Source organism: Diadema setosum, chromosome 22 (assembly GCF_964275005.1).
Source record: "Diadema setosum chromosome 22, eeDiaSeto1, whole genome shotgun sequence".
Classification (NCBI taxonomy): domain Eukaryota; kingdom Metazoa; phylum Echinodermata; class Echinoidea; order Diadematoida; family Diadematidae; genus Diadema; species Diadema setosum.
The window spans coordinates 6,117,815-6,138,809 of NC_092706.1; the positions used below are offsets into that span (position 1 = coordinate 6,117,815).

The 20,995-nt window shown below is 38.6% G+C and overlaps 1 protein-coding gene across 1 annotated transcript in view; it reads left to right on the plus strand.

Moving 5' to 3' along the window:
• LOC140245096 (krev interaction trapped protein 1-like) overlaps nt 1–20,995 on the plus strand; it is a 58,788-nt gene that overhangs the window by 29,319 nt on the left and 8,474 nt on the right. The window contains exons 4-9 of the mRNA XM_072324693.1: nt 7,466–7,600; nt 15,083–15,145; nt 17,240–17,333; nt 17,966–18,073; nt 19,980–20,078; nt 20,801–20,864. Coding sequence (XP_072180794.1) covers nt 7,466–7,600; nt 15,083–15,145; nt 17,240–17,333; nt 17,966–18,073; nt 19,980–20,078; nt 20,801–20,864 — 563 coding nt within the window. The remainder of the gene's footprint in view (nt 1–7,465; nt 7,601–15,082; nt 15,146–17,239; nt 17,334–17,965; nt 18,074–19,979; nt 20,079–20,800; nt 20,865–20,995) is intronic.

The window sequence follows — 20,995 nt, forward strand, 5'->3', positions numbered from 1 at the left end:
TCTATTATTTTCATTTTTGTCATCATTTTCATCATCATTATGATTGTGGGTTATTTCAAAGTTATTGAATACATACACATGTACATGTATACTGAATATGAGCTCATATTCTATTTCTAGTTTGCTGTTCAATAGGAAGTATCACTAGGCTTCACATTTACTGCAAATACTACAGGGCTGGTCAATTGTGTCTTACCCTACATTACATGTAACGGCCCCCCAAAAAAGAGTCAAACCCTGTCATAATTTTAGTCCAAAGTGCCCCATAATGAACCCCTATTAAAGGAAATGATGGCCATTTTTGTCTCAAGATTGTCACACAGATGAAACAGGTACATGTACAACTTGTACAACCAATGTTTCGTGCCGGTATGTTGTACAAGTATACACATTTAATCCCTCGAATGTATCACACGTTCTTGCGCGGTTTATAGCAGGCCAGGTGAACTTGGATGGGTCCCAGCTGTGCTCTAAATCTGATATTGTACAACGTAACCAAAGTTTGCCGCATCATTAGGGAGCACTGGATGTCAAAGTAAATCATGCGATTAGCCACTAATTGATCGCTTCCAATAGGGCCCGCCGGTGCAGGCTATACCGGTGGTGAGACGACGTTTACCCGGTGTATTTGTGACTCGCGTGTCGGCGAGGCTTTACTCGGAGTGCCGGGGAGGGGAGGGGGAAAGGCAAAGGTAAGTATAAAGGAAAAGACAAACCACATTTATAGAAGTCAAGGGCAAGAATAGTTCATTTCTGGCAAAGAAAAAAAAAACCCTCACATGCATTTAATTAGCTGTGGGAGATTATTTCATGTGATATCATGCCCTTGTTTTGTTATAATCTAAGTAGGTGTATGGTTAAGGAGCTTCTGTATCTCTGAAGAAAGCGGTGATAGGAACCACAAGGTGGGGTATACTGTAGAGTTGGAACCTAAAAGGCTGGCTATGTTCAAGTGCATGCTTCTGGGGAGCATGGTCAACTTTTTCTTTTCATAAACAACAACAACAATAACAACAAAATGGTAAACTTTTGTATTTTTTGTCTGTGCCCATCCAAAGTCCTCAGTATGATCGCATAATCTAGATCATGGGCAATTACTGGTAATTTCTGCTCTCTCTCTGTCTATTATGTGCATATTCACACACACACATACACACATGCTTGCATCTATTGAGTTACAATGTTTAGTGAGTAAGGACATTCTCTGAAATCTTGATAACATGCTGTTTGTTTAATACATGTATAGTACTGCAATCCATTTGGATGATAATTGCAGGTCTTAGCATCTCTGTTGATATCAAAATACAGAGATTTACATTCCCTTACTTAAGTATAATTCAAGAAAACTAGATGAACTTCAAAGTATTGAAAGTATTCCAAGTATTGAAATAGTAAAAGCATGTTATGAATGTATAGCAGAGCATTTCAAAATTATATATCTTATTGGGAGTTGTTACTGGAAAGTTATAGGTCACAATTGAAAGATAAATTCCAAAGCATGTATAAGGTTTTATATTCTTGTATAGAAACTAAACATACAGTTTGTAATATTTAAGTATGCCTGATACAGATTTGAACTATTAAAAAAAATAGGCAGTGAAAAGAAAATGATTATGTTGATGGTTTTTTTTTTTTAGTTGAGTTCAAAAGTGAAGACCCAATTATGAGATTGTTTAAGTATTGACCTTGAATATTTAGAAACAAGACTAGCTCACACGCAAGGGCAAAAAGCACCAAATAGCTTCATTAGATTAGGATCATGGTCTGAAATAAAATGTGATGCTTTTAAGAGATAAAAAGCCTAATTCTTGTTGTAGTAGGTGCTCCTGCACAACATTAGCAGACTGTATTACTGTGGAGAGTGGAGACATGATGGTCGATGTTATGATGTTGATTAAATTGTGTTTCTTTGGGTTAAAGGGATAGAATAGTTCCAGTTGAGATGGAGCTTCAGGTTTCCAACCTTTTTTGGTAAGATAATGAGAAACCTCTCATGAAATATGAAAAAATATATAATCCTCAGAGGAATTCAAAATTTATTTGATGAAAATTGGTTTTGAAATGGCTGAGATATCCAAAAGCAAAGAGGTCGGGTAAGGTTGGACCCACCTTTTATTCAGACTATTTTGTTTTATTTTGTTTTTGGATATCTCAGCCATTTCAAAAGTGATATTAATCAAATAGACTTTAAATTCCTCTTAGAATTGTATGCTCTTTCATATTTCATAAGTGGTTTCTAATTATCTTGCAAGAAGTTAAATCTTAATCCCCCATCTCAATGAAAATGGTACCATCCCTTTAAAGTATGCTTGATAACAGATTTGAACTAAAAAGAAAGCAGGCATTGGAAGGAAAATGATTATGCTAGCGTTTGCTTTTTAGTTGAGTTTAAAAGTAAAGTCCCAAGTATAAGATTGCTTTCCAAATTGGTAGTGACTTATTTTGAAACTAGATGAGAGCACATGGCAGAGCAAAAAGCAACTAATTTGTTATTAGATTAGGATCATGGTCTGAAATAGAATGTGATGCTTTTAAGAGATCTATAGAAAACCTCATTCTTCTTGTAGTTGGTGCTCCCACACAACATTAGCAGGCTTTTTTGCTGTGGAGAGCAGAGGCATATAGTTGACTTTATGATATTGATTATCATGTTTCCGTTAGGTTAAGAAAATAAAAATGCAAACAGGCATCGTGGCCTGGTACAAAAGTGTTCTTTGACTTCCAGAACTTGTTGCTTATTCCCTTTTATTCTTTGTCTTTCTTTACCTGTGCATTGACCTTCAAGATATCGCCTCACATTAGAAACCTGACAGGCGATGAGAAGAACGTTGACAGATAGGGAAACTGTCACTTACAAGTCGCTCAAATGTGATCCGTGCTCGCGAGCGGCTCGTTTCGCTCCCCTAATTAGAGCCGGCACTCTCCAGAATGACATTGCACTGTTTTTTCCTGCCCTGCGAATCCCCTCCGAATCCCGTCTATCGTCGCCGAACACATGCATTCTGGAATTAAACCGCCGTTTAATTGGCGGTTTGTATTTCTCGTCGAGGAAGGGCTGAATTTCTCGCTTGCGGCTTCTCGTCATTGTTGCAAAAGTTGCGTCTTCCTCATCCAACAGCTTGTTGATTTCAATGCTTGTGTACACAGCTCAGCCCTTTTCTTTATTTCTACATTATTTTATTCATTGGCTCCTCTCCACTGTACCCCTAATTACACTTTGTAGTAGATATCCCTTGTCAGAATAGAATCCAGCATCAAAGCTTTTATAGAAACATGCTAGAGGAAGAATTAATCAACTTTTTTTTTTTTCCCCACAACTTTTTCTTTGATCAATCAACTCCACATACACATGTTGTATGTACAGTAGTTTAAAGAGATAGAATTGTTCTGGTTGACATAGGGCTTCAGGTTTCCAATTCTTTTGTCAGATAATGAGAAACCTCATATGAAATATGAAAGAGCTTGCAAATGTTAGAGGAATTCATTTGGTTTATTTGAGGAAAATTGGTTTTGAAATGGCTGAGATATCCAGAAACAATAAGGTCCTATTATTATAAGGTGGGACACACCTTTTTTGAGGACCACTTTGTTTTACTTTGTTTTTTTATACCTCACCCATTTCAAAACTTTATTGTGTACCATTCAAAAAACTTAAAGGTACTATTGAAATTTAAAGTGCATTTTGTATTCAAGAATGGATTAAACAGAGGATGATGTTTGGAAACTAAATGAAGTGACAGTAATATTCATATATTGATATTTGCAGTATAATGTAATTGCTCTTCCTTTCTACATACTGAGTGAGATCTTCGGGTATATAGCATCTTTGCTAGAGGGGAGAGTTTAACCTTTTTTAACTTGTAAAATGTCTACTCATCAATGTGGGCTGACAACAAGTAAGACTATTCACAGATTTTTTTTTTCAAGGTAACATGCACATGCTTGTGATTGAATTGTATTCTCTTGCATACATTAAAGTGAAAATCCATTTCAAGACAAAGCAAAGTCAAATGAACAGTCAGCATAATATCATGAAAATCAGACAAAAGGTTACTGTAGTGGTAAAGTTGTACCATGCTTTACTCTTTACTGGCACAGTGATATTGGCACTTTATCTATTTATTTGTTTATTCATTCAGTTTTCTTTACCCAGGGTACAGTGTAGCCCCATCCGTGGTTTGCACACTGTTATCCTAGGGGGCCCTGCAACAGAATGACAAAATATAACAGTTCAACGTACACAAAATAACAAATCAAGGACATCCCTTTTTACATCGTAACATCAACACAATATCAATACTCGAAATGTTTATAATTGCAAAATTAATCTTAATTTAATAATACACAAGCTCACATTGTTTGAAGAAAAAGATAATACCTTAAGCCCCCGTTCCACTATGCCGTTCTCGCTACGATTTGACAATTTTCTCAGGTCGGGAAGGATCGGGTAAAACCTGAGCCGATCTGGACACAGTACGATGTTAGAACGCTCTGAAGTATGCTGCAGTTACGACTACCAAGTGCTTGCTACGCTCTTACTATGATGATCGGGAATGAGACATTACGATCTCTGCCGCTGCCGGTACGCTTTAGAACGATGTAGCTACGCTGTCAGTGCGATGTTGCCGATGTTATCCGATCGATGCACGCTGTATCTACGCTCTGAACGATCTATACGATCTTATCACGCTGTTACCCCGTTCAGAGAGCTGAAAAGTGCCCGATGTGCCCCGATGTACCCCGATTCAACTGTCGGTCTGCAGTCAGTCAACTTATTAGCATGCAGAACCGAAGAAATATACTGTGGACCTCGAAGAGGCTCCTCAACTCTCGGTTCTTTTGCAGCAATGCATTGTATAAACAAAGGCGTGCTGATTTTCCAAGGCTTTTTCTTGATGTCGTTGCTTTTATAGTCCGTCTTCCTCCAGTTGTAGATGATTTCATATTCTTCAAAATTCTGCTATGTCCTCTTCCTCCTCTTTCAGCATCACGTGCAGTCTCTCTTTCTTCGCCTTTTGGGTAGCTGCTTCGCTGTTTTCTTCTCTTCTTTTTCTTCATCTCTTCTTCTTCTTCGAAAATTACGGCTAAAATTACTTCCCGTTCTTGTGCCGATGTTACTACGCTCAGAAAGACCTTGTTACACTGATCCCGCTGCGTTTACGCCGTCACTACGCTCTCCCCGCTGCGTTTACGCTGTCACTACGCTCTCCCCGCTTGCCGTACGATTAGAGATATTTCAATTTTGATCGGGGAGATCGGGAAGAAATTTTGAACCGGTTCAAAATTTCTTCCCGATCTGAAAAAATGCCCGCTCCAACCCCGACCTCCACACGCTGCTGCTACGATGCTTCCGATCCCCGTACGCTTTTGCCGCTCTCTCCCGATCTGCTAGATCGGGACAGATCGGGGTCCAAATCATGATAGTGGAACGGGGGCTTTAACATTATACAAGAATATAAAAAATAACCGAATTCTACCCAAGTGAGATATGTATGCTGTTACGAATGCTTGAAGGGAGGTGGCGTTTCGGACTTCAGAGGGGAGCTGATCCCAAATACATGATGCATAGTGTGAAAATGATTTTTTTCCTGCTCGAGTTTTAACTTGTGGAATTATTAGACCATTATTACTTGCGTTTCATGAACTATAAGAATGTGTGTTACCAAGGGGTGTAGTGAGTTCTTGCACATATTCAGGCATGTTGCCATGAAGTGTATAATGTAAGTTAAACTGAGTGATGATGTCACCCCTTTACAAATCTCCCATTTGCTTGTGCACTAATCTTCATCTTCTCTTTCATTTTTTTAAACAAAATCTGGACAACTAGACATTATTTCTTTAACATAAAATTGTTTCTCAAAACTTTCTTTATCATTATTGTTTCTCGAAAGTGAGGTCTATTGACCGCAGATATCAAATCGGCTCACATTGCCAGACCACTGACCATCAAGAAAAAACAGGATGAAGAATGAGATGAAGATAAAGCCATTCCTGTGTCGATCACACCTATTGAGGTTAAAGGGGGAAACCACAGTACAGAAAGAAAGAAAGACACACCTTTCCCTCACAGACTACGGTGATGATATGATTATCCTTGAAACACCAAACCCCGTGCCAACTCTGATCTTATCGGGAGGAAAGGCTCTCTTGGCGCATACATGTAATTACGCGATCTGGGTTAATCAATTTAGAAAACGCCAGCTTGGATATTCCGGGCAGTTATCGCAATTTCCCTGCAGACAGGATTCTGAGGCCCTGCCGCAGAAAAGAAAGAGAAAAAATGAAAAATTGGAGAGGAAAAAAAGATTTGCAAAACTTCCTTTGATCGCAGAAAACCAAATTTGGTGCAGTCTTCAACTTCCTTTCAGTGGCGCATCCATTTCTTTTGAAAAGTTGAGTTCAATATATGTAGGTTTCAGAGAATTATGCTTCACTTCAGCTGTGAATTTAAGCATGAGAGGTTTTTATGGTTATCTTTGGTTGATAATTGATTGAACAAGTTTAATCATATCCTCCTCAGTATGGTGCATGCGTACATGACTCAACTTGCCTCATGGTTTGTACCACCGAGTTATGAAATCTAAACTGCGGTTTGTTCCCATACTAGAATTTGTTCACCCCCACAGAGATGACAGAAATGTATTGATATTGATAGTCAAATGGATTGCCCATCTTTCCTGGTAAACGGTCTACTAGTCATTTCTACTTGGCACACTGTGTTTCCATTTGAAAATCATGTATTTGCACACACAGAGTGAACATCTTGAGCGTGGGGAGTTTTGATAAAAGGTCACAGTTACCCTTCAACTTGCTGTGTAGCTTTATTGTCAAATTTATGTTTGAAGGTCAATCAGGGGAATAAATGAATGGCCGGTATCAAGAACATGAACTACTGAAATCAGAACAAAATTTGGTCATTACAGTTTTCATGCTTTTATTGGAAAGTTTCATGTGACATAAAAAACAATTTTGATTTGTAGCTTGTGAAACAATGCTTTCTAAGATCAGTGAGATTGTTTCCCTGTAGTAAATGAGGGGAACAGTGGTCTAAACTCAATTGTCATAATATTCTTGTGCTAACTTGTTGAGGAAGAGCTGATTTTATTTTAACACTCATTTCCCATAGACACCTGCCAGAATGTACTCTGGACTAGTCTTCAACGGGGTAAAGGAAATATACTGTACAGGATAAATTTCATTATTTTTTACTGTGAAGCAAGTCAAAGCTATTGCTGACAAGTTGAGAAATATTCTTATGAGTGAAAAGTATTTTTGATCTTTGTGAATTTTTGAATTCTTTTTGGACACCCTTTTAAAGACATGCTAAAACTAATCCCTCAATTTCTAGCTGTGAATCATGATATGTCAATCAGTGACAGCTTGAGAAAACTTGTATCAATGGGTTAACCACATATTCAATTCTAACTCTCCTATCCTTTTGCACTCTTGCATTTTCTCCTTACAGCTGGGTGGACCAGTACCCACTCCACAGTGCTGCCTACGAGGGTAACGCCAACGCCGTGAGGCAGCTCCTCCACATGGGCTACCCGGCCGACCAGCCAGACGTTCACCTGTGGGTTCCTCTCCACTATGCCTGCTGGTAAGATGCGGCTCCTTCCAGGACAACGCTCTTGTGACATCTTAAAAGCCCCATCCCCTTCCCTTTCCCTCTTTAGCCAGTAATTTTCTTCTTTATCTTGTAAAGACCCGGTAGCATGGCAACACCATGGAGTGCGAAGGCCGGCCCAGTTCAGTTGTAATGCCAAGTATAGTCGACAATCCCCGTAACGAATTGTCCAAAGCTTTATCACTGATCTCTGGGCAAGTACACACACAGCCGTAGAACCTCAACTGGAGTCAACTATTACCGATGAGCGTACGCTTTGATGCTTATATTTACTGACCGGTGCTATTTGTGGTATTTGAATGTACCCCTGCGGGCAGGGAATGAATGGGGCCACCCATGACTCCCCACGCTACCGTGTGTTTGTATACACCTGCTAAGTTGAACAGGAGGATCAACAGGTAGTACCTCTATAACTAAGGTTTGACTTTAATAATTGATACTTATTAGATCTAACCAAGTGACACTGTGGGTGCATTATTATTTCAATTCTAGTGTAGAATTAAGGTTCAAATAACTGTCAGGGATATTTGGGCTGTTGATAAAACTCAAAGCTGTTTTGAAAATGGGGTTAGAAATGACCTTCTGAAATGCCCAAAAAAGAGCAATCATAAACACATTTCTGTGGAGTTTTGATATTTTTGTCAAATCATATCCATGTGTGATTGATATTTTCATTTATTTGACCTTTTTTTTTTTTTTTTTTTTTTAACCAGTGCCAAAAAAAGTAGTTTCATGAGTATTTTTGGAGGCACAATTTTGTACAGAAATACTCATAAACAAGTGTAAATCATTGAACAAATTAGACGAGATAAAAGTTATTCATGCAGAAGTTCTGCTTTTGCAGTACACCATCCAAGTTTAAGAAAAATACTTATTTGGAAGTCTTTGTTAGCCCTTTAAGGGATGATAGTTTGATATGCCATTGACATTTCTCGAGCAGTGCAGGTGTTTGTGGTAATGGGAGAGGTAAAGGCAGCTGATAGTAAGCAGGTGGAATTTGACATGAAGCGACAGAGTATGCCACATCGTAGCAACTGTTAGCATCACTTCATTTAACATACAGCTATGTGATGAGGCTACTACAATTTAGCCAGGGGCATACTGTACATTGAGATAGGTAGCCCAACAAATTGGTTCAATCTGACATGCATGAACAGTTCTCGGCTACAGAGAATATGTAAGTTGCGACAACAGCCATTTTATAGATTACATGTCGCTTCGTTTTGACATTCGAAAGATGTGGCCGCACTTCGGCTGTCCGAGCAAACTCAATTTGCTACCCGACCGCTAGATCATGGGCGTCACGTGTTCAAATGAAAACACATGTTCTCACATGGTGTGTGCCCATGCAGCGGGTATTGCAGGGACTCCTTTTGACAAGTCCCTAACTGGTGTTTGGAGGGTGTGACAGATCATAGGTATGTTATGCACTGAAGAAAACACTGACTCATCATTATCAGACTATCAACAATCAATCATGGTTTTGTACAAATTGTGGATACAATACTACGTAGGGATTGTATTGATAGTAGGCCTATGTCTTCAATCGTTGCTTTTCAGCGTGAGTTAGCTAGGGGGCGTATGCATAGTGATAATAAAGTGTGTAGGTTAGTGAAATACTCAGTCAGCGATTAGTTGAAGTTAGTCAGACCTTCTTCATTATTTGCCCATGGGCACAATATTCTGTTATGTTTTCCCATGAGAGAATATTTTTGTATTGTAATTAACAAATGACAACTGTCATACCAAACATTGAAATGGTAGTGGTTTATTGTAATCAGTATTAAGGTTCAGCAGATTTTTTTTTTTTTTTTTTTTTTTTTTTTTTGTAACAAGCTGAAGGTATGTATGTCAGAACACTTTGACTTAGACTTGTATGACAAAGATTTATTATCACCATCATTGTCAGGAATACACAGAATGCATTAAACTTTAGGCTCTACAAAGCTACTGTAGGGAGATACCTGTTTAACAACATGTCTCTCAATGATATTTCAAAACCCTTTGGATGGAACATTCTTGTGTGTTCCATACCAACCGCTCCAGTCATTGTCTTTGTTGGATGATTTCTAAAAAGGTGATGATACATGTTTGCAAGTGGCAGGGAGGAGGAGGAAGAGGAGGATGTGTCAAGCGGAAGTCAATGAGTCAATTTAGATATAAACCGTGACACATAGAGAAAACATGGAATAGGATTTCAATTGTTTAATCATGAATAATGATGTAACGTCAGGTTCAGAGATCTAAAGTCATTGACGAGAGTCAAAGTTGCTGTGTTGTACTCTCGTAGAAGCTGGAAGAAGTATCAAAGGGACTTTTGCAAATTCTCAAGGTCTGTAAGAATACAGTCATTGTTTTGGACTGAAATTCAGCCCTCGCTGCTCAGATAGTAGAATGCCATCTTTCGGACGAGGCTTGGCAGATGAGACGACTCACACAGGAGGGATCTGCCGTCTGTATTGCCCGCCAGACCCTCGGCCAAATCAGTCAATCAGAAACCTGAAGCATCATCCCACACACCCTTTCAATTCATTGTGACTCATGACACCTAGTTTCCTAGAGCACCCCATCCCCTACCCATCCCTCCCTCTCCCCCACCCCACCCCCTTTTTGACATCATTCAGTAGAATGCAAGCATGCATGCATGCCACAAGGGTATTGTCATAAGTGGGTCAAATTTTTTTCTTCGCCTCCTCACATCTGTGAGGTAGACTGGCCACCTGACAACTTTAATTTCATGCCAGGCACTAATAGAAAGAAAGAAACAAGCAACACTATGAGAAAGCATATAATGTTGATATCAAAGGAGATAAAACAATGGTCACAGTTTTGTCTGGACAGTTTGACTGGCAAATTTGAAATATGGATGATGTCGGTTTTGAATTTGGCAGCCTATGACAAGATACTGTATACGCTGTTATTTTTGCATACAGATATTTTCGCAAACAAGGAGGTCACGGACATTTTCATGATATGTAGTTTTCGCAAATTGACTCCGAGGCCTTCATAAAAGTGTACTACATTGTATTACCTTTAATAGCGCATGGTTACATGTTCGCGTATTGTTAAATTCGCGGTCCAACTGTGATTCGCGAAATTCGTGAACATTAAACCCTCGCCAAAATAAAAGCTTTATACAGTAATGCACCAAACTATTTCCCAATGTCTGACCTAATTCACCTTTATACAGAAACATATTTTGTATTTGGTCAGTATTCAAGTGCACAAATGAAAATGAGAATTGCTACTTTGTATTCAAAACTTGTTAGTTTGTCTTGAGGACCTTGTGCCAGGTAGGATAATGATATTCATTTCATCTTAATCTTTTAAGCATTTGGCCTTTTGGGGGGCAAATTTTCCCAGATCTGGCACTGTGTTGATGGATATCATTGGTGTCAATTATAATAACTTCATGAGATATTTTCGAGGATGTGATGTATATACACACAATACATATATGGGATTTCTTAGTCGTCTCCTGCCTTGGGAATCTCATTTATAAATCACTATGCTTAATTTTGATGTCATTCTTTTTTCATTTCTCATCTTTTTCTAAAATAGTAAAATGTTTGTTACAATGTGATGAAAATACAATTATGGCTTCACAACAGAATGTAAGATCATACATGAAGTACTTTCTACGGTATATTCTGTCTTTGAGAAGAGAACTGAAGCAGTGATGACACATCATTGAATGATGTCATCTGCCATAGAAAATGTGAACCTTTCTCCTTGCTTTCTGACCCAATTTGGGTATTAAAGTCTCCCATGTAGCAAAGGTATCTTACTTCTTTGTCCTCTGTTTTGTTTCAAAGAGAATTTATAAAGTACATTAAATTATAACCAGATGATACAGTGTATCTGTCCTTGACAGATAACTGGCGTGTGGTCACACCACAAGGGACATCCCCTTTTCTTCTCCGCCCCTTTTCCCTCCCTCTTCCTCCCTTTCCCCTCTCTGCTGCCCCCCTCCCTCCCTCCTCCAACTCTCCCAGAGAGAAATGACGGGTTAGGTGTTAACAGAGGGCTATCAGCTCGTAGCGGGTTGTTATCTTTCATTCCACACCTGCCACTCTCACTGGTGTCTCTGGGGGAAGGAGTCAAGTTCGCTGAGATAGAGGGGTAGTGTTTTAAGACAACAATCCCGAATTCACATTGGACTCCCCCCCCCCCCCCCCCCCATAGCTGCATTGCAGGGACAGTCAACAGAACTCCTATCTTTTTTATGACTGACTGTCCACAAGATGCGAGGAAAATCAGGGCTTTGGAGTGAGCCCTGCCCTTTGAAACCAGACGTCAAGCACGCGCAGATTTGATGAATACAGCTGGGTGCTATCATTTACGGCCCAGGGTCACTCTCCCCTCCAAATTTTGTCCCCTGGACTGACTTGCTTCTTGGGGAGGGGGAAAGTCCCAATGAACATTCACGCTATGGTTTTGGAGGGGAAAGTCCTGCAGTGTGGGACTTTCCCCACGCCATTGGGACTTACATGTCTGCAACATTAGGAGATGCTCTCTTGCCTTTCACAAGATTGCTGCGCAGGCTTGCATTTACGACATGGTCGTACGCAATTGGACAAGCAGACATACGCTCAAATGCACTCGAATATCAGGCACATGGCTATTCATGGCCAGAATCAAGCAGGTCCGTCTCTTGTGGCTGTATCTTCATGATTAATGTCTGGAGGTGTATTTCCTATGTAACATGCAGATGGTTATGGACATAGCAGGTTTTGAGAATGCCATGAAATGCAAACTGCAGTGCAAGTCAGCAAATATGCATGTATTAGCTAGTAAGTTCTCCAACAATGTGGAAGCAATTTCTTGATGCAACATTGGGAAATTTGAGATGTCAGTTTTCACTGTTCCCTGTTGAACCAGCTGATCATTTTTCTTCTATCACAAATCAGTTATTACAACTTTTTCTCAGTGAAGGAATTTATCTCAAGAATGTTTGGTGCAAAGCACATACAACATTCATTTCATTGCAAAAAAAAAAAAAAAAAAAAATTGTCGGTGGCCAGCTGTGATGCATGTATTAATGATTAGTTTTACATACTAGATAAATGAAGCCACAATGACGAACGAAATGAAGGAATAGACCTTTTGTGCTTTGTAATATATTGTATTCAGATTTTTGTTGTTTTCTTTTATATACTGTGTCATACTCAAATGACATCAGAGGAAGTGGCATTCTTCATGAAAATGACCCCCCCCCAAAAAAAAAAAAAAATAAAAAAATAAAATAATAATAATAATAATCTGGTTAAACTTTGGCAAGAGAATCTCTGATTGAACCAGGCCTCCTCCCGCTTCCTAAATTCCTAGTATGGGGACCAAATTGTTGGTCTTTACCGCGGAAGCAGACATGGCCACAAATACTTAGGTGTGCCTTTTTGGAAATCAAAATTACAATTTGCAAAGTTTCATTGTTACTTTTTACAGTGTTTTCATAGAAGAACTATCTAAACACAATTTTTTTCAGGGATACCTACAATAGCATGAAAAGTTCTTAAAGCCAAAATGTTCTGTAATTGGATCATTTCCTTTGTGAAGCAAAGTTGTATCTTTCATCCATCATGCTCATCTGTAGATTCATCGTTTACAGGATATTTGTTCTTTAACTGTATTTTGTGTTTATCATTGCTTCTTATGTGTGTCCCTTTTTTATGCCTCCGCCATGAAGTGGTGCTGGAGGCATTATTCAATCATGTGCAGTTAAGAATAATTTTAGTTACCATGGCAACAATTTAGCTATAAACAGTCAGCTGTGAGCATCTAATATTTGCTGTTGTAGTGCTTGCAAAGTTAAAACTCTTTGCTATAGGTTTTAGTTTACACACATAATGAATACTCTTGGACATGGCAGAGTACTGTATACGCGATATATTTAGCAAGTCTAAATTTTCACGAATCGGGACTTCCTGACGATTTCGCGAGTGGTTAAATTCGTGATGGTGGAGTACTGACCTGAACGGAGAAATGTGCATACCAATACGTCACGTTCATATTGAGATCAGAGTCAATTTTTTTGTGTGTCTTTTTAATTTTGCGAATAGCACCTGCTTTGCAAAATTCGCGCAAATAAAAACCTCACAAAATATTTGGCGAATACAGTATGCAGAGCACATTCTGTGCAGTGGCAGTCATGACCGTGAAAGTTCCGTGCCCTCTGTGAGACGCAGACACAATTGATATTGATGTCTGCACCATCACAAAACCTATTCCGTCAAAATGAGATGCCATGACACATCGTCATGGCAAGCTTGGCTTTTTCACCCTTCATTCATTTGGCAACTGACATACTGTACAGACCATGCGGGTAGGGGCGGGATGGAGGATTTGATTGGGATCCACAGAGACTCATATTTTCCATGTCGTGTGTGATACAAGTTCTCCGTCGTACTTGACATGTGATAGAAACAAGCTTGATCTTGACGGGTCTTATACTTCACACGTATTACCTTTTGCCGCAGAGTTTTCTATCCCCCTATCCCCATGAAAGTCTGTGTTGTTATTTTTTGTTTTTGTTTTTATTGTTTCCTTTCTACCTCGTTGTGATAATCCAAGTTCTTTCCATGGTATTATGTGTTACCCTTTTTATTGCTTGTCACTCTCAAAACCACTAAGTATGACATTGCCAAGGACGTGACTGTCATGATGAAGCACACCTGTACACCTGCACACCTGTGGCTGATAAGCCTGACTATGCGGTTGTTTTGCAGTTATGCAGTTACTCAATAGGTGCATTCACACTGACGATAAAATACCGCAATATTTTGCATGCCAGGTATTGTGTGATGTGCACACAGACATTGCAAAATACTGTGGTATTTAGCATTGTAATTCAAACTTTGCACAAAAACTGGCAGACAAGTGTGAATCTTGTCAAGAAATACCACCGATTGTACAGCAGTGTATTTCTCATATTTTGTTTTGATGTTTTTTTTTTTCCTGTTGGATACTACATGCACAGTGTTAGCCAGAAATATATGGTATTTTAAAATGAAAATGATACCAGGTGAATTACTGTGGTACTGTAAAAGTGGATATTTTTGCGCGAGTAATTTTTTGCGCTCGGCTGGATAAGATAGATTTTTCATGTTTTTGATTCCACGGAATCAGGACATTAATAATGGAACATATGGCATGCAAAAATATTCACGTGCTTTTATTTTTGCGCCAGCGTTTGGTTGCGCGAAATGCACAAAAATTTCCACTTTTACAGTATATTACTGTTGTTATATTTCGCCAATAAGAACGATGCCATCAAATTTCCATGGTGTTTAATGCCTCGTTAATTCTTATCTGAATGATTCTAATATTCGCAAGAACATACCTCTACCACACAAGATTCATGTTAAAAAAAAAGGACTTACATAAGCAAGTTGCTTCAAAATGTGATCAATAAACAAAGCATGTGTTCCTCTTGTTTTTTTTTTCATTTCTTCACAGGAATGGTCATGTGGAAGCAGTAAAGACACTTCTGCTAGATCCCAACTGTTCACCGAACACAGAGTGAGTACCAAATAACTTGCATTATACAACCAGCATCAAAACCCTCGTAAAAACCTCTTTGTCATGCAAAATATGGTAAAAAAAAAACCCACACATACAGACACACACACAACAACAACAACAACACTTATGTACTGTAATCATATAATCTTGCTGTTATGGCAAATTCTATCCTGTTTGAGAAACATGTGTGGGCAGTGTGCAAGGGATGGAAGTATAAATTGTTTTGACAACGTAAGAGTAAACAATTCAAGAATTTCTTTTATATCATAGGTAAAAATTCAAAACTGTTGTTAAAAGTACAAAGAAAGAAAGAAAGAAAGAAAGTCTGAAATATGTTTTACTGAGGGTTATGTGAACACTTCAACATTTGCTGTGCATCTTAGCCCAACAGGTCTTAATCCTTGAGTCGGGAAACGTACTCTTCTTTCCTTTTTTTTTTTTTTTTTTTTGTCGTTCTGCCTGAATGTTATTATAGTTGCGGTTTATGTTTGTCTGCAGTATCCTGTCTATGAAGAGATGTCATCTTTAGCCACGGGCAGAACAAAATCTCAGAAATCTCCCGAAAATTTGGACACGATGTATTGTTCGGTCTGGAGAGGAAACGTTAGTGGGTGGCGAGAGATCATAACGCAAATAGTTTCGACAACATTAATCTCCACAAATGACAAAATATCACCCAGTGCCTCAGAAATCCGTTCCGTTTATGTGTTCAAGCCGTGTGCAGGGTACATTTGCCAGTGCGAAGTACGTCTAGTTTCTGTCAAATCTGGAAATCAACAAATGTGTTTCAGGTTCTTCTTGCGATAGGGGATACACTTTGGTCAAAATCCGGGTCTCCCCTCGGCAGCCAAGATACACTCGTAGGACATGATTATTGATGAGAAACAATAGTCGTAATTTCTGAGGGGAAGGGATAAAATAACGCTCTACACCTGCAAAGTACTGAGCGAAATGAAATGATGCTGTCGGAAAATGAGCGTGACAAAAGGAAATGTCACTGCCAATCAGCCGATGCAAACTCAGACAACATATTGAATTTGTGACAAAAAACAAAACAGAACAAACTATAAACTAATCCCAAATATTAGTCGTTGGGCAGCCAGCCGATCTGCCTGTCAGTAAAACTGTTCCCACAAGACTCTGTGATTCCTGTTAACTTTGTGTGTGTTCCTGTGGGATCCTCTAGGCCAAGGGTTAAAGGGATAGTTCAGACCTGGTCTATGTTAAAATAGGGGGAAAAAAATGATGGTAGCTCACCACTTTCCATTTCTATCCTATTGTTGTCTTCACTTAAAAAAAAAACAAAAAAAAAAAAGAAGAAAGAAGGTGAATACGACTTTGGATGCCTACATGCCTTCGTAAAACTAGTGATTTTTAATATGGTGACTGCCAATAAACAATCAAGTTTGCAGTCCTAGCCATCCTTGGTAGATGGAGAATTAGTGGCTTTGTTTTAGTTCTTTTAATTAATGCGAAGTGTAAGTAGCAGTTGGTGTACAGTATTTTGTTACCATCTGTGCTAATCTGCACAAGAGTGACTTTCTCCTTGATACGAAAACGAGGAAATGTCAACTCAAGAAAACCAGGAAAAAGAATGAAAGTGATGGTGCACAGACATCCATGCTTCAATAGCAGCATGTGGTATTTTCCTCAAGTTTACTACCTGTCGTATTCTTCATCATAAGTGTCTAAACATCAAAAATTCAATAACCCTTGTGTATGGGATTGATGTATCACTTATAAGTTTGTCACATATTATCCTTTTCCTTTTGTCACATATTGTTCTTGTAGAAAAAGACTTGCATCACGTCACTTGCATCACAATGAATTTGAACTTGACGATAGTAGTACTCCTCAGAGTCTCAAAACAGTAAATCAATGAAAATCAAATCAAATCAAATCAAATCAAGTTAAGTCAAGTCATCCATTATACATGCATGGGCTTTTGATTTGATGCCCTGGCTGTGGTTCCTTTTTCTTTCTAGCCTGTCTGAGGAAAACATGATAAGAGTAATATCTGATAGCACTGCCAATCATAATTTTCTCTTACATTGTCTTCTGTGGTTTCCTTTTGTTCTCTCTCTCTCTTAGAAACGACAGTGGGTCAGCGCCGCTCCATTTCTCGGCTTTCAAGGGTCACTCGGAGGTTGTACGGCTGCTCCTCAATCACCGAGATATTGACAAGGTACAGCTGCAAACGTTTTCCTGGTGATATGGGATGATCAGTCTTGTCTTGTTAGTGCCGTGTTTTTTTGTTCCCTCACAGTGACAGGAACAGGGACAGGACTTCATGGGGGGGGGGGGGGGGGGGGAGTATGGCCAGCAGAACCTCATGGGAATGACAAATGGCAAAAATAAAGACAATGGGGGAAAAAAATAGATTGAATGATATGTGTTAGCTCTATTTGTCATGTGTCTTTCAGGTATGAAATTGATGCTACTTTTTTCGCTTGAAATTTATGAGATGTGCTCATTCATATATCGTTGGTTGAGAAAGATAAGGGCGTGGAGGTGTCACCCCCGCCTTTGGGTTAGTGACGCTTACTGCCCCTATCTTTCTCAACCGGCGATATTGACAGTCATACGTGTTTTTTTTTTTCCTACTTTTTCTAGTTTGAAAGAATAATGAATAGACTTCATCATTACATGCTCCATTTACATTCTATTCATCAATGCACTGATTTTTCTGTATGTTGCTTATACATTTGTTTATCTCTTCATTTCTGTTTTTGGGGCATTTTGGTAGTTTATTAGTTCAAAGTTTTTTTGTTTTGTTTTTACTTCATGCTCTCTTTATGGTGGATCTTTCATTTCCAGCTGGTTGTAAACAAGGAGGGAAGAACACCATTACAACTTTGCGAGGAGTCGAGACAAAATGACTGGGAAACAACCATCAAGTTACTTAAAGAGGCAGCAAGGAAACCAGTAAGTGATGCAGTGCCGCCCAGATGAGAAATTTATAGGATTAATGTTTCCGGCATATGAGGTTACGATGGTGCCGATTATGTGCTGATTGTAACAGATTTTATTATGGTGTCAAGAGTTGATGATGATGTCAAGAGTTGATGATGATGTCAAGAGTTGATGATGATGTCAAGAGTTGATGATGTCAAGAGTTGATGATGATGTCAAGAGTTGATGATGATGTCAAAGGTTGATGATGATGTCAAGAGTTGATGATGATGTCAAGTGTTGATGATGATGTCAAGAGTTGATGATGATGTCAAGAGTTGATGATGTCAAGAGTTGATGATGATGTCAAAGGTTGATGATGATGTCAGGAGTTGATGATGATGTCAAGAGTTGATGATGATGTCAAGAGTTGATGATGTCAAGAGTTGGTGATGATGTCAAGAGTTGATGATGATGTCAAAGGTTGATGATGATGTCAAGAGTTCATGATGATGTCAAGTGTTGATGATGATGTCAAGAGTTGATGATGTCAAGAGTTGATGATGATGTCAAGAGTTGATGATGATGTCAAGAGTTGATGATGATGTCAAGAGTTGATGATGATGTCAAGAGTTGATGATGCTGCAAAAAATTATATTTTTGTTGCTACTGCAGAAAAAAGGGAGGAGGACGAGGAGGATATGTATGCTAATGATGATACCAACAAGTCATTACAGATTGTGCAGACTACTATGAACGACAGTTGCTGATCGTCAATAATAGATGGATGTATATTATGCTTGTCATATAGTGCAAATGATAATAATCATGTGGAGTAGTCACATTTTGTATGTTTGTGTAGAAAGCGAGAGTTATTCTCCGTAACTATTCTGTGATACATTTCTTTGAAATAGAGTTTCAGTCTTCACTATGTTGCAGGACAGTATATTATCTTTGCATTTATGGTGGAATTTTGTCATTGTTTAATCCTTACTGTGCTGTGTTCACTAATTGGCATGCACACTAGAGTGCTTTCCTTGCCGATTGGCATAGATGTCTTGAAATTAATTATCAGTGAATAAAGATTACCTAATCTGCCTAATTCCTGTTGTGTCACTATGGCGTTCCTGCTTCCTAAACTGGGGCACATTCTTGCCTCTTTTGAGTGGGTTTGCTATCATTACAAGTCAGTCAGATTTGTATGAAAAGGAAATGAAAGAAAAGATACGCTGTATTAACCTGTTGAGGACGAGTATACTTGGGCAGACATCTATGGGAAATGCCTGTTGTAGCAAAATCAGTCAAACCCTATCACAAAACCCGAAGTCCTCCAAGAAAATAAGACTAGAGCACTTGTCACAATAGCAAATGTTGTTTAAACTTCTAGTGGGTGTTAATATTGACAGGTGCAGGAAATTTGGACCATGACATGCTTTGTATTTGTTTGTTTTTCATTATGCCTGATATCCTCCTTTAATACTTTGATCATTTTCTGTTTATTGGTACTCCTATGCTCAATAAGATTCCGTAATAATTCCTTCACACACGCTTTTAATCTTGGTGTGTTTTTTATTCTCTTGAAATTGGTTCCATGACATTTGCTCCCAGGACAATATTGCTCCCATTTAATATCTGCATGCTGAGTCAAACATGAATTCTATCCACAAGCATAACCCTAACCCTAATTCTGATCCTCACATCAAATTAAACTTAACCCATTGAGGGTGGACTGATGAAAATGGAAATGAAAATAGGAAAATGAAAGCTGATTGTGAGGACACATTTTTAAAAGATTAATTCCTGTGTCGTTATAGGAAAATCAAGTTAGGTACAGTCAGTCATGGCTACAAACATTTGACATTGGACCTTTTGACCTCTTACCTTTGACTCTGACAACCCTAACATGTATACATGTTCTCATTCTCTGTATCTCTAACAGCCTCACAAGATTGATGTTCATTTGATGGACCTGGATGGGTCCCATGTGGTGTTAGATCTGAACCGTGGAAGCAATACTAGCATTGGGGACCTGGTACAGGTAAAATATTTGCAACAGACAGCAATGTGTTAGAGGTCTAGGTACAATTAGCATCTTTTATGGTTGGGCCCATCAGACATCTGATGTTCTTTCCTTATATTTCCTGGGGGGAAAAAGTATTTTATTGGCTCTTACTTTCAGACTGCAATTTTAATTGGAGTGCTGTCAGAACAAAATAGTGTGCATCATTCATTTCAAAGATGTGTTGTCCATAGATGCATATAAAGAGATACAAATTCTACAAGGCAAGTAAATAGATTATTTGTGTGACTTTGAATTCTTTTTGACAATTTGCTGAAGACTGTAATTTGTCTTTCAGCTGGTTTAATGTAGGACACACGAAATTATAACTTGAAAACAAGGATTGCATAAATATGAAATAAGTTTTTCCACATTATCTCGTAAAGGAAAATTTATGGTACTAATAAAGAGAGTCGTGTAAAGCTGGGGTGTTCATACACCATGCATTGTCTTAGTGAAACCTTGTACTTATCAGTCTATTGCCCTGTACAGAAAAATCTCCTTTAATACATCTTCATTTTGCAATAAAAAAAGAGAACATATCTATGAATGCAGTCACAAATTTGTTTTGCTCTCATGTTTTGAGCTAGAACGAACTATTTTGCAGACAAATTGTTAAGCTCAAAGAAATCTTGACGGAAAGTAGTCACATATGTATCTGATATTTTTATGTTTTTCCATCATTTTTCTCACTCTTCCAGCAACTCCAGCTACCGCGGGGTGGACATCACATATTTGCCATCTGGATAGCATCACAGAATTTGCGTAAGTTTGGTCTCTTTGTGATGAGGTACATGTATACTACAGTGTGGTGTTCACTGTAAATATCTTTCAATGCGTCCACTACAAATATCTGTGCTCTAAAGTAGAATTAGTATTTTGTAGTTGCAAATTGT